The sequence below is a fragment of the Mugil cephalus genome, chromosome 9 (genome assembly GCF_022458985.1).
Source record: "Mugil cephalus isolate CIBA_MC_2020 chromosome 9, CIBA_Mcephalus_1.1, whole genome shotgun sequence".
In the NCBI taxonomy this organism is placed as follows: domain Eukaryota; kingdom Metazoa; phylum Chordata; class Actinopteri; order Mugiliformes; family Mugilidae; genus Mugil; species Mugil cephalus.
Window position 1 is genome coordinate 15885947 of NC_061778.1, and position 12997 is coordinate 15898943.

At 41.2% G+C, this 12997-nt stretch overlaps 1 protein-coding gene across 1 annotated transcript in view; it reads left to right on the plus strand.

The window, feature by feature from the left end:
- sez6b (seizure related 6 homolog b) overlaps positions 1-12997 on the plus strand; it is a 141333-nt gene that overhangs the window by 101042 nt on the left and 27294 nt on the right. Inside the window, exons 5-7 of the mRNA XM_047595015.1 lie at positions 4711-4896; positions 6474-6642; positions 11556-11722. Of these exons, the coding sequence (XP_047450971.1) occupies positions 4711-4896; positions 6474-6642; positions 11556-11722 (522 nt within the window). The remainder of the gene's footprint in view (positions 1-4710; positions 4897-6473; positions 6643-11555; positions 11723-12997) is intronic.

The following is a 12997-nucleotide window of genomic DNA, read 5'->3' on the forward strand; positions in this document are numbered from 1 at the left end:
GAGATAAAAGTTTGATCCGGGGTGGAGCCCCTTCCACATCAAAGCCATATCACAATGCAAGCGAAAAAATAAATAAATTCAATTTACATTCACTGGCTAGAGGGGACCATTAAACATCTCAAATTATTGCTCGCCCCCACCCCCCTTAACACTCTGTCCACAAGGCCTGATTAGATACAGTGGAGGCCAACGTTTTCTCACAGTTTTACAGAGCCAGCTTATCGCCTCTTTTATTGCTTGGTTTAACAGCAGAAAACAAAATGGTAACGAATCCAAGTGATGTACAAGCAAAGATGGCTCTGCAGAGACTTTACAGTCACAGCACCATTGGAATTTCTAATGTAAAATAAGATAATAAATTACTGAGTTTACTGTTTTAGAGAGTAAATACGTCTATTAAAGAGATTTTTTCCACTTTGGGTCAGTATGCTGCAGTTTAGTTTTAATGCTGTGATCAGAATGTCTCCTGGTGCAGGGAGCAGTTTTTAATGTCAGCAGAACTGACATTGAAAGCATTTAACACTGAAAACATTGTCAGCATAGACAGCACTGTAAACAGGTTTATGTGCAGAATGGTACTCCAGTACCCTGGGGTGAGCAAGGTTTTTATTTTAGCTTTCTCAATATGTATGAATGCATTGACCGACTAATTCAATTCAATGAGCAAGTATCCGCAAACAGAGATCCCAAACGCCGTTGACAAAATATCAGTTTAAGGTCTTGTCGAGAATTTTCTGCGGCACTCCGCTAAACTAAAAATATAAAATTAGCTTTACCCTTTTGTGGGCCACATTAACAGGGTGTACCACCCCATGTCGCCACTTGTTCGTGGTGAAACGTGGTGACAGTGCCCTCATTCAGTGGGAATCGTTGCTGTAGTGATTACTTTGCACTCGCTGCTCCTCTGGTCCACAAACTAATCACAACGCACACTTCATCGGATGTTCTATTACACATTTATCAGAGCTTTTTATTAAGGATAAAAAAAAGAATAATAAATTACTCATTCAAATTTGAATGAATTAATTATGATTGTCTAATTATAGGACAGTCAGCAGCATCTAATTGAAGAGTTTTACTGTTTGGAAAATGGGGTGGGACGAAATATCATGGTTGTCAGGACCTTCACACCCAACAGCTGGTGCAGGAGGCCCAGAGTACCTGGATATTTTCTGAAAAAAATAAAGTCAAGTAGAAAGATTTTCAGAGCTGGAATATCAGCCATCTAATGCCATGAAGGAAACGCTCCAAGGCATCCATTTTTTATTTTAAATTTTTGTCCAGAAAATTGCAGTCAAGAAATAAGTGTTCCTGCCTTGTGAAGCGTGTTCGTAGTTCCATCAGTCTGGGGAGCCTGTGGACTGTTTGCTAGAGATGCAGACTTTGCACTGCTGCTCCCAAAACTCTGCGTGCCAATTGTGCTTTCTGTGCGCACAAACGGACGGGACGAATGCAGGGGACACGTTCTCCCGTCTGTGAGATCTGCTTTCACATGGTATCCGTCTGATAAATTAAAAAGAGGGAGCAGAGATTCGGGAAGGAGTGTAGGTGGTTGGACTAGTCGAGTGGTTTCCGAAAGGGAAACTGAGGACCCCTGACCTCTGAAAAAACTCTTTAACTTTTTTCCACTTCTTTTATTGCTGCTGCTGTTTGAAACTTGGTATCCAGGGCTCTTGCAATTAAATGTAGTCCGGTGGAGCTGTTTTATTTATGCGTTTTTTTTCTTTGCAAAGGCGATACATGAGGCTAAGCACCACACTGTCAAGTGTCACCCTCTAGTATAGAGAAGAAAAAAAAATGAAAGCTGTGTTTATCAATAAGCTTTCATTAAAGCTTAAAGATGATAAATGGCCGTAAGGTCGAAGAAGACATGACAAAGTGATGTAGCGTATAGCAGCCTTTTCGCTGCTCTGAGGGCAATTTGTCTCTGTGAAAGCACCCTGTTAGCACCACTGTTATGATGCCACAATGCTGCCATGATGGCTCTTTTATCTCCTTTTCTTGTCTCCAGTGGGCCTGTGTGTTTCAAAGTTTTTTTTTTTCAGTTGGCTTGGATATTAATAGCTACAGCTGACCATGGTAATGACTAGCTCAGGGAGTGATAGGACACAGCTCCAGCAGCTGCTGCTATGGTAGCGCGAGCCCGGGACGCTGCTCTAATGAGAAATACTATAAAGATCATCGCTGCTCTTCTTATCTCTATTTCTGTGAGGCACTATAGAGCCGGCGAGCATCTTTCAGCGCTAACAGAGTGTTGGAAGCAGCCGAGGTCGTAGGTTGTCATTTATTGGCCTGTTTAATCTCCCTACATATTTTCTCGCCCGCGGCGCACTGCTGTCCCCGGCAGACAGAATCAATAGCAGCGGTACTGCCAAGCCACACGAGGGGCTAAACAATAAAACCAGGACAATTACAGTGAGACGGATCAGACTCTTTAGCAGAAATATATTATTAACGCTTTTGGCCAAACTCCAGGCGGCCGCAGGAAGACAGATCAGCGGCGGTGAAGGAGCCGGTTAGTTAGCCGGTCACTCGAGAGCCAGTGCGGACATGTTGTGGATGTGTCAGCGGTGGCGTGACAGGTCTTTGTGTGCGTGTGCCAGCAGGTGGTAGCCAAAGGGGACGCCGCTACGCTGAATGTCACAGTGGTTTTACAGTAGACGTTTATAGTTTCATTTACCTCAGTTTATACAGACACCAGCTAAATTAGAAATGTGGGAAGTCGGGGCCTGTGGGCTTTCTGTCACATTTCCAAAAATAAGCTCCTATAAATACAGTATGAGGATGCATACGCAGCAGCAGCAGCAGCAGCAACTTGTGGTGACTGTCTGAACACAGATGGAGGAATAGTTGAAGAATGAGGAAACTCTGAAATGCAAATGTTCCCTTATGTACACCAAATATGGAAATACTGCAAGTATTGCCTGAAAGAGGTGTGTCTGGGAAATAAAATGCATGACTTTTAAACTCAGGCAGAGCCGCCTTTCCTGAGAGTGGGTAGAAATATATAGATCCCTGGCAAACGTTTAACAGAAGTGTTGAGATTTCCTGAAATGTACTGAAGTGGACCTCAGCAAAAGTTTTTGCTGTGGCTGCTAAGTGCCGGAGTTTTTCTGAGGTTAATAACATCCTCTTTGTCCTGTGTACCGGGGGCTGTAGACGCGTCGCTGTTCTGGCACGGCGTGGTGGACAACTTGTTCTTTTTAATGTAGAATAAACATCCTGAATCAAATTAGCATATTCTGGATTCAATTTCACAAATTGGTTGAAAGCACCTTATGACACAAATGATGCAAAGCATTTTAAAGTACCGAGATGACGGCAACACAACTTCCTGTATTCCTTTTAGCCATTTTAGAAGTCATTCAACAAGCAGAATGTTTCCAAGCATTTTTTTAAGCAAAAAAAATCATGGATGCTAAGGTAAAAAAATAAATAAATCTCCAGGTGAAGAGCTTAGAAGATTCCCTGTGTTTATTTAAGACAACGATCTAATGCGTGTAGATGTGGGCCACCAGACAAACCAGAAATCCAGTGTTTGTATAGAACACTGCCTGTGCACATTTTCTGATTTGACTTTAGAAAGACACTCCAATTTGCACCCATTTCAATATGCTCTTGATGCAATTCAGCTCTCCCCCATATATATCTTTCCATAAATTCATTCTGAATGAACTTTCTGCAGAAAGTAATTAAGTAAAATCAATACATAAACACAGTCGTAGTCGCTACCCTGCCTGCTCCTGAGGTTATCTTTAAATCTTGCAGAATGTCTTGCAAATTGATATTTGTCAGTCGGGTTGCTAAAGTTAGAACAGCTTTCACTTCGTGTTTGTTATTTCTGTTTGGCTTTTATTCACATCTCTCCGCTCAATAGCTGTTTATGACACAGACGAAACTCCCACGCACCAATTAGTATTTAGCACTGTTTAAAACAAACAAACAAACAAACAAATAAAACAATTTGTGTTAAGGGTTTTTTTAACTTTGATTGTTGCTCATCGAGTCATGAAAAAAATACCCGACTGTACTCCTCCACTAATTGTGCTAATTGCATTTTACATCCGTTGAAACAGCTACTGAATGCTGGAAGTAAGCGTGTCAGAAGAGTAAGAACATCGGGGCCCGACCCGACTCTGTTGTTGTGCCGACGGAATCGGTTAAGTGGTAACGCACACCGACGTGCCAAAACATCCTGACCGCTCACTAATGAATGCTGATTATGTATCTAGCAGCAGCACACATCTGACAGCGAGTGAACAGTTAGTTGTGGTAGTCAGCGTGTTTTGTACTACGTGGGAGAAATGAGACGGTGTGAAGATCTGTGAGACGTCAGCAAGCTCCCAAAGCTCAGTGCTACAACGTGAATATGCTGGTTTGATAAAAAAAAAAAAAAAAAATGAAGATAGAGTTTTAATGTATGCACACGTGGACATAAAAAGAGGCTTCTTCTAACCGAGGCTTGGAGGGTATTTGCCCTTTGTTCATTTCATTTCCTTCCCCTGATGCCATCTTCCTGATTCTAACTCTGAATGAGATCATTCTGTTCTTGGGGTTCATTGCAGGTTGTGCAGAGAGCTACTTTTGTTTTTCAACCTTGTGAAACTGAAATCTCTCTACCTTCCAGCACAATTCCTTCCATCTCTTCGTTCTCATTCCCGGTTTCCGCCCATCCCCGTAACTTTCATGTCTGTGTCTGTGCCTCCGCAGCCTTCGTGTTGAGCTGCGTCTTCCCCCAGCGGCCCCTCTACGGCGATGTGACCGTGAGCAGCCTCCACTCCGGAGGCGAGGCTTTCTTCTCCTGCTTGACGGGCTACCAGCTGCACGGCCCCGGCTTGCTGACCTGCCGCAATGCCAGCACCCCCTACTGGAGTGGCAAGGAACCGCGCTGCCAAGGTGAGGTTCACCTGAAGCAAATAACTCAGGCACTTGAAATCGATTTAGTACTATCTCTAGCTCTATCATCTGGTTGTTTTAATGGATTAATGTAATTTAATCGAATCCTAAAACCTTTCTTTACACATTAACAATATTCCCCTACTCAGTTTCGACATGTTTTGTGTTACATCTGAAACACTAGAGATGATTGCCTGTTGGCTCTCTGAATGTTTATTTACATTCTCTGCCAGCTTTTGTCACTTTTCTTCAGCAATCACGGCCCCCTGGATTATATTCTCAGAGTTATCTATCTGACCTTCTGGGCCAATTTGCATATGACGGGCAGGCACAGAGACAGACAGACCTTGGCTCCCACAGGAGTGTGTGTGGATGATGAATATTTTTTTTTCTTTCCCCCCCTTTTCCCGTCGCCGGTCCGATGAGGCCGGCTGATGAATAATAAGTGACCATTTTGCTCCTGACCGCTATGATCGACTCTGATCCACACAGGGAATGTTTTCTGAAAGCAATTTCGGAGAGGGACTTTTGTGTGGCTGTGCATCTGTATCTCTGCCATCTTCATTGTGTGTGTGTGCGCGCGTGTGTGTAAAAGCATAAAGCTGGTGTATCGAGGTGTGATTACTAAAGGCTGGGCAGGATGCCACTGGGTTTACTCTTCCCGCTCCGCTTTAATTAAGCTTTGTCTGCTTGAGCAACCTTGACCCGATCAGCTGGGGTTAAAAAAAAAAAAAAACATGCACCCGAACAAACACAATAAACACAAACATGCAAACCCACACACACACACCTCCATTGAGCTGCAGATGGATTTTTTTTTTCTGTATTAAATCTGATGGAGTTTCCCATGATGTTTTCCTTTTCACTTAACGTCCTGCTTCCCTCCTCGAAAAAGGTAAACAGATGATTATCTAGACACTTTCTGTTTGACCTTCTCCACTTTCGCGCTCCACTTTAAAATCAGAGGAGATGAAGTGAGCTGATAAATCGGCACTTTAAAGTTTCTCGGACAATTGCAGTAATTATTTTGAAAATCTAAAGCAGCGTGTGTCCTCACACTTGGAGATCTTGATCCATCCGAGGGTTCTAATTCTTGGTGGAAAGCACTTTCTTTCTTTGCAAGGAGCAAAAAACAACAACAACAACAACAAAAAAAAAAAACATCCAAACGGTTTTCTGGCGCTTTTTATTCTAATTTGCTGTTGATGCCATTTGCCTTTCTCGCTAAATGCTAAAAGGGGCCGGCCACTGGAACGGTGCTCGTGCTAAAAAGACAATGCTGGCTTTGCTGGAAAATACTAGTCACAGCAAACCACTATCAGATCATAAAAAAAAGCATGATAACATTTACAGAAAAGCCACATGAATATATAAATAAAATAAATCTTGGGCATACCCGCTGGGATTTTAGCCATTTAGTTCTATCTGATTGTACTCAGGTTCTCCATGTGGGATGCTCTCAGAACCATTTTTTTTTAAAGTTTGATTAAGATAATGTCCATTCTCAATGCGAAATATCAAGTGCAGATTTATTTTACTGTTACTTTACCCCTCCTTGTCTTCCTTCTCCCTTTCAGCTGCTTGTGGGGGTCTGATGAAGAATGTCACAGTGGGCCGCATCATCTCCCCCGGTTTTCCCAGCAACTACAGCAACAACCTGACCTGCCACTGGCTGCTGGAGGCCCCTGAGGGACAGAGGCTGCACGTCCACTTTGAGAAGGTGGCGCTGGCGGAGGACGACGATCGGTAAGCTCGCGCGCGATGACGAATGGATGCAGTTCACACGCAGTCAGTCACTGACTGACACTGTGTCTGACTAAGACGTTGCCCTTTACTGTTAAAAGTGATGTATTACAGTGACAGCAACCAGCTGACAAGCAGTCTGTTTGAAGTTTAATGAGTGGTTTGACATTTTGTTAACTTCTCCCAGTCTACACAAACACACTGTGCGTTGTGCGTGGGGTTACTCCATCCTAACAATATTGTTGTTGCTTTTACCGCAATGATTTACTGCAGGTGACAGTAGTTTATACAAGCAAATAAACACAGATGCTAGTAGATGCATAGAAAGTAGCCTCATGTTTATGTCTGTGAGATTAATAACTTCCAAATGCTTTCAATCCATAAATTAAAAGGGAAAAAAAAAATTATTGAGCTTTAAAGTTCAATCATTAATGACGTTTGTATCTGAAAGCAACAAAGTTCAGACTCATACTGGTCTGCTGTCCATTGAGTAGCACCACTGGATCAGATCAGGTTTGGCTGCCTTGGTCTCTAGGGTCACCAGTAGTTACGGTAAGGTAAAAGTGGTAATAAGAGCTGATCTTTTGCACTTTGAATTACCAGAGATTTATTGCCTGCCAGACACCATTCTGTCTCAAATATCCGCTGGTTCTGGAAGTTAAATTAATATGCCTGTAACTGATATGACAACAATGTCTCTTGTTGCTCATCTTGACTCTATCTTGACTCCAAGTATATCATTTTGGAGTTCGCATGTTCTCCCTGTGTCTCCATGGGTTCTCTCTGGGTACTCCGACTTCCTCCCATTGTCCAAAGACATGCTCTTTAGTTTTCTAACTTGGCCATAGGTCTGAGTGACTATAACTATACTACCTGTTCATCATCAAACGAAATGCAGTTATTGTCTTTTGACTATATTTAACATAGAGGACTTTTTGTCAGATGAGAAAATATTGCTCTTTGGAGTTGGAGACCAAAATGAGAGCTAAAGTATATTTTGTGGGTTGTTTGTTAATTTAGTGGACACCAAATGAATGTTGCTGCTTATGGATGTATGAATGAAATGTTTTAGCTAGATCAGCTTTGGCATGTTGGACATGCCCCAAATGGCTAAAATACTACAGTTGTAAAGAATAAAAATAATGTAGTGTATGAGTTATTGGATGTATATTTTATGAACAAAGGCAAAAGAAAAAAAGTGAAAAAAATTAAACGCTTTATCTTTAGACATTAAATTCTTCCAAATCTTTCCAAAAGAATGTAAGAAAAAATTAGCCGCTTGTTCAACCCTTATCTTAGTCCATGCCCTGTTAACTGTGATGCATTGCCTTCCTCCTCACTTGTGCACGGGCAATCACTTATATTCAATCAACGAGCCCCTCGAGCTTCATACCTTCTGCCTCGTCCCTGTAAGAACATTCTTCCTGAGGACTCCACGGGGAAACAACTGGCTGTCGGTGTGGTGTATGGTGATGACAGCAGATTGTCATTTTAGCAGCATGGGGCTCTCATTACAGAGGACAGAGAGGGAGAGCCACATGGGGGAAATTAGCTGAATAATCCATTTTGTCTTCCAGCCAATAGCTGCTCTGGGCTGCTCTAACACTCCTGCTGCAAATGTAGACCTCACAGATATAAAGAGACATCTGGACAGCTCTGAGGAATCCGAAAAGCTCAGAGAAAGTGATGATGTGGAGAGGATGGAGACTTGGCAAGGGTGTAAAAGGTATTAGTGTAATGAGCTGAGGTCTGTTGGCTTCTCACAGCTCGGAGTTCCTTGTTAAACACCATCTGCTTTTGTTTTTCATTCTATATACTGTATACCACTTCGGGGAGCGTCGTATTGTGGATTCCTAGCTCGATAAAATAAACATCAAAATCATCAATATGTGGATTACTGGCTCAGGTAGTAGTTGCAAAGTTATTCATATTTAAACAATATTCAGAGGCTGGTCATACACAGTAGGGTTTGAAGAGTAATTTCAGGTTTAATACTGGTTTTCAGTGTGAAAAATAGGATCCACTTCTGATGCGGCAAACCTGCTCCGGAGCAGGGTGTGATTGATATAGCAGATGCACAGCGTAGCGGCTAATCAGTTATCCTGGAAAATGGTGCCACCATTCCTACGAGACACCGTGGACCTTTGGTTATAGTGAAACTGTCTCTTTAAAATCACATCAGTTACCACTGCGTCACAGCGTGGAGAAGATCACCAGATTTTTGAGCCTCTAGATAGACTGCATGCACAGGAAAAAGGACACTGCACTTCAGAAACGAGGAGTGGATCGCTGTTAGTGTTATTTCCCCCCATTGAAGATGACCCGAGAAATGCAGCGCAATGGCAGCACCTCTGTAAATCACCACACAATGGGATATCTTGTTCCAGGGAAACACTCTATACTTTATATATATATATATATATAGTATTTGCAAAATGCATTTGGTGTGTATTCATTCAGTATTCAAAGCACAAAATGCATTTCAACCGAACTGTGGAGGGAAAACAAGACTGTTCACCTTGGATAAATAAATAAATAAAAAATCACACAAGCGAGAACATTTTCTGTTTAGCTGAGTCAGTGTAAATAGGAATATAAAGAATAGATGTAAATATAGGTTTTATTTTGACACCAAGGCGCGTTGCTCTCTGTTACACATTCCTCCTCCTACCCGAGAAGAATAACTTAAGTCAGATCCAGCGGAGATCAATGCGGATCTCCACGGAAACAATGAAGGAACAATGCCATGGGTGGAGGCTGCTGCTGGTTGGAGGGCTGTAGCACAATGAACACTCTGACTGCTTAAATAGATCTCCATGTCCAATCCATCAAAAAACATTAGCTGGGTCCAAACTGTCTGCAACAGAATTTTACATCTGTATAAATTCTGAATGTTTTTTTGTGCGTCTGTTTTAGTTATGCACTTCGCTTTGTCTAATAATAAAGTAAATGCAACCATGTACTCACTGAAACACAAACAATTACAGTTACTTGTTATATATGCAGTCGGGTGGTGAAATTTGATGGATGGGCTAACAAATACACACAGTTACATCAATTACAGGTATTACACTTCTTTAGTGCTCTACATCAGTGGTTCTTAACTGGTCCTGCTTCAGGACCCCTTAATCACCCCTTAATGACAAGCTGCAACCCAAATCAAAGAAAATTTTCAACTTCGCAAATTTATTGAATGAAGGGATTGTCATTGTGCAGTTTGAATCTGAGACAGTCGAGAGAACTATTTCCTTTTACTCTCTCTTAGCTGTTATTCTATTCAGTCGCTTCTTCAAGCATTAATCATAAGGCTGACGTGACAGTCACAGCATTTTAGTAACAGCCATTTTTTAACAGACTCATGCAAAATATGTGAAAAAGTGAAAAGTGGTAAGTGAAAGTGAAACTTCTGGGAGGTATATTGACAAACGAAATGAATGAATGGAAGCAGCGGCTGTAATAAATCAGCTCATTTAGAGATATTCAGTGTTTTTCTTTTGACTTTTTGGTGCCATTGCGGTCATTGGTTTCACCAAAACTTAAAACAACCCAACCCCTTTTTGTGTTAGCTTGGGTGGATTTAGCCCTCTTAGCCCATTTATACCAGCTGTCCCTGTATGTGTGTATTAGTTTCCTCTTTGGTTGAGCTTCAATTAAAAGCCACACTTGACCCCTTGACAAAAGTACCACAATGCTTGAAGGTGTATATTATGAAGTTTGTTGATGTGTGAACAACTTGGACCCTTTGGACACTTTGCTAAGTTGCAAAGGAGAGAAAGAGAAAGGGTCAGGAGTTGGACGATAGGAATGGTAATTATTTGTCTACAGATCAGGCTGAACGAGACACAGCAGCTGTAAAGCTGTTAGTTATTCAAACTCAATGTCAGCCGCAATGGAGACCTAGTGACAAAAAGCTGTCTGGCTGCAGCATTTTGGGCAATTTGCTGAAGTTTTAGTGTGCTGCCCTGTCAGCCGTGTCTCACATGTGTCAAAAAAAAGGAACAGAGCCTCTGCTCAGAGTTGAATGACATATCCACCGAGATTCCACAGAATCTAAAATGTCTGATGCTGGATACTGTGGCACGGAGTGGCATAATGACTGAATACGTTTGAACAGAGTTTGTTTGTGAGGAAATAATGACTGGATCATCAGGAGCTTGTTCTTAAAAACAGGCGAGTCGGACTTACTGACATGCTGAGACAGTATAAGTTCCCAATCATTTTTACCTCACAGGCTAGTTCAGCTGCAGCTGTGGAGCGCTGGTTAGAAGATTTGCTTTCTGGCCCAGACGGTCACAGGCACCCATCTCTTGTTAACAAACCTAACTGAATGATGCCCGGATGATGTGTATGACTCCTCCATCACTGCATAAAGTCTGCCCAAAAGATTTGATTGCCCCAGCAAATCTTTGACCAGTTTTCCCTGGAAAAACACTTTGTTGGCGTGGGAAGTTGAGAAGCTACGTCCTAATAACAGTTTGAACATAATGTCATGTCAACATGCGACGTGTCGCCATCTGAATCTGCAGGTGAATAGCTGTTAGATATTCCACGATGTACACCAGCAAATCAATATGTCTTGTGATTGTCAGTTTGTGTAGAGTGGGTTTTTAGGTCTTCCTACTTTGGAAACAGCTGCCACGTGGTGAAAATGATAGAAGAAGGATTTATTTGATATTCAAAATAAGGAGAGTCAAAGAGATAAAGCAGTTGTGTATAGGCATGGTTTGGAGATAAATCTCTGTGGGTGTATAACCTTGAGCAACCCCTGCACATTAGCTGATTACCCATAGGCAAAATATTTATTAGTGTAGCTTTAATATAAAGCCAGATTTCAATTCCAAAAAACTAATTTAAATTCTGTGCATGTGTTGTGGGTGTTTTTTTTGCTAAAGGACTTTTTGTACCCTGTCTTCCAGGTTGTTGATCAGGAATGGAAACAGCATAGATGCAGCGGTCCTGTATGATTCATACGAGGTGGAATATTTGCCTAACGAAGGTCTCCTCAGCACGTCCAGGCATCTCTTCATTGAACTGATTACAGATGCTACCGGCACATCCACTGGCATCGCCATCAGGTACCAAGGTAAGCACCTGAACTAAGGATTACTGCAGCGCAAGATGTGGTGGCGTGATGATCGTCATGTTTGTGTCATGCAGCCTCAAGTTCAAAAAAACATGAAAACGTGGCATCAATACCCGCACAGAAAGAAAGAAAGGAAGAATTTACTCTGTAACTTAATATATAAAAGGTGCTTGTTCCACCTCAGACCTGCTTCTGGGGGAATAATTAGTTCAAATATATTATAAACAAAGTCCTTCAGCAGAATATAGTGTGAAAGTTTACGGCAGAATGAATGGCTGGAGGTGCTGACTGCTGAATCAAGGCCAAAAGTTGCATTGATGATTAATGAGGCAATCAGGATTCTGCACGACCACCGAAAGAACGGTCATTTGAAAACAGAAAAAAAAAAAAAAAAATGAATATGAAAATAACTCAGAAAACATGTTGATGGTTTTACACAAAGGGTGGATGTGTAGTGCCGAAAAATTCCTGTTTCATAAAGTAGTATAAGGTATAAAACTCATGATTTGAAAAGAGATGTTTTTTGGTAATAACATTGTTGGAAGAGATTATTCAAACTTGTATTTATTCATGACAAACATGACAAAACCAATGTTGCTATAAATCACTTTTAATCAAAAAATATGGAAACAAAGAAAAGATAAAATGCAAATAAAACGTAATTCATTAACAGTTGAAACTTACTTTTACTAAACTAAATTTACTTTCACTAAAAACTAAACTAAAACAACAATTAAATAACTTTTTTTTTCACTGGGAAATAAAATAAGTTATTGCATAGCATAAAATTAGGCTCAGAAACTATTGATGTGATGGCTCTTAACGTATAATATAACGTGATGCCATAAGATCAGTTCTATTTAAATTTAAACACGGATGAAGAACTTTTTGCCCCTTGTAGCCACTTTTAATAAAGGCTTTTTAAATGTTCGTCCCTTGGTCACGTTTTTCTTTGTTTGCCACAATTTATCACCGTGCACCAAAAAGCACCTTGAAGTTTTTTTTTTTACTCATCCACTAAAAGAGGCACTCCTTTTTTTCAATTTTTTCGACATTGATCAATAAGTTCATTTCACTCTTGTTCGGTTTCTTCTAACCAAAAGTCCTTCATTGCTACCATAAAGTACCTCACCTCCCGAGTCCAGTTAATCACTCAAACACATCTTAAGGTCTTCTTCCATACTACTGACACTGGGGTTATAATCATGGACATACCTAACATCTTTCTACTTCAGTAAACCATTTCAAAAATCCTCTAATTACACTTGGAAAATA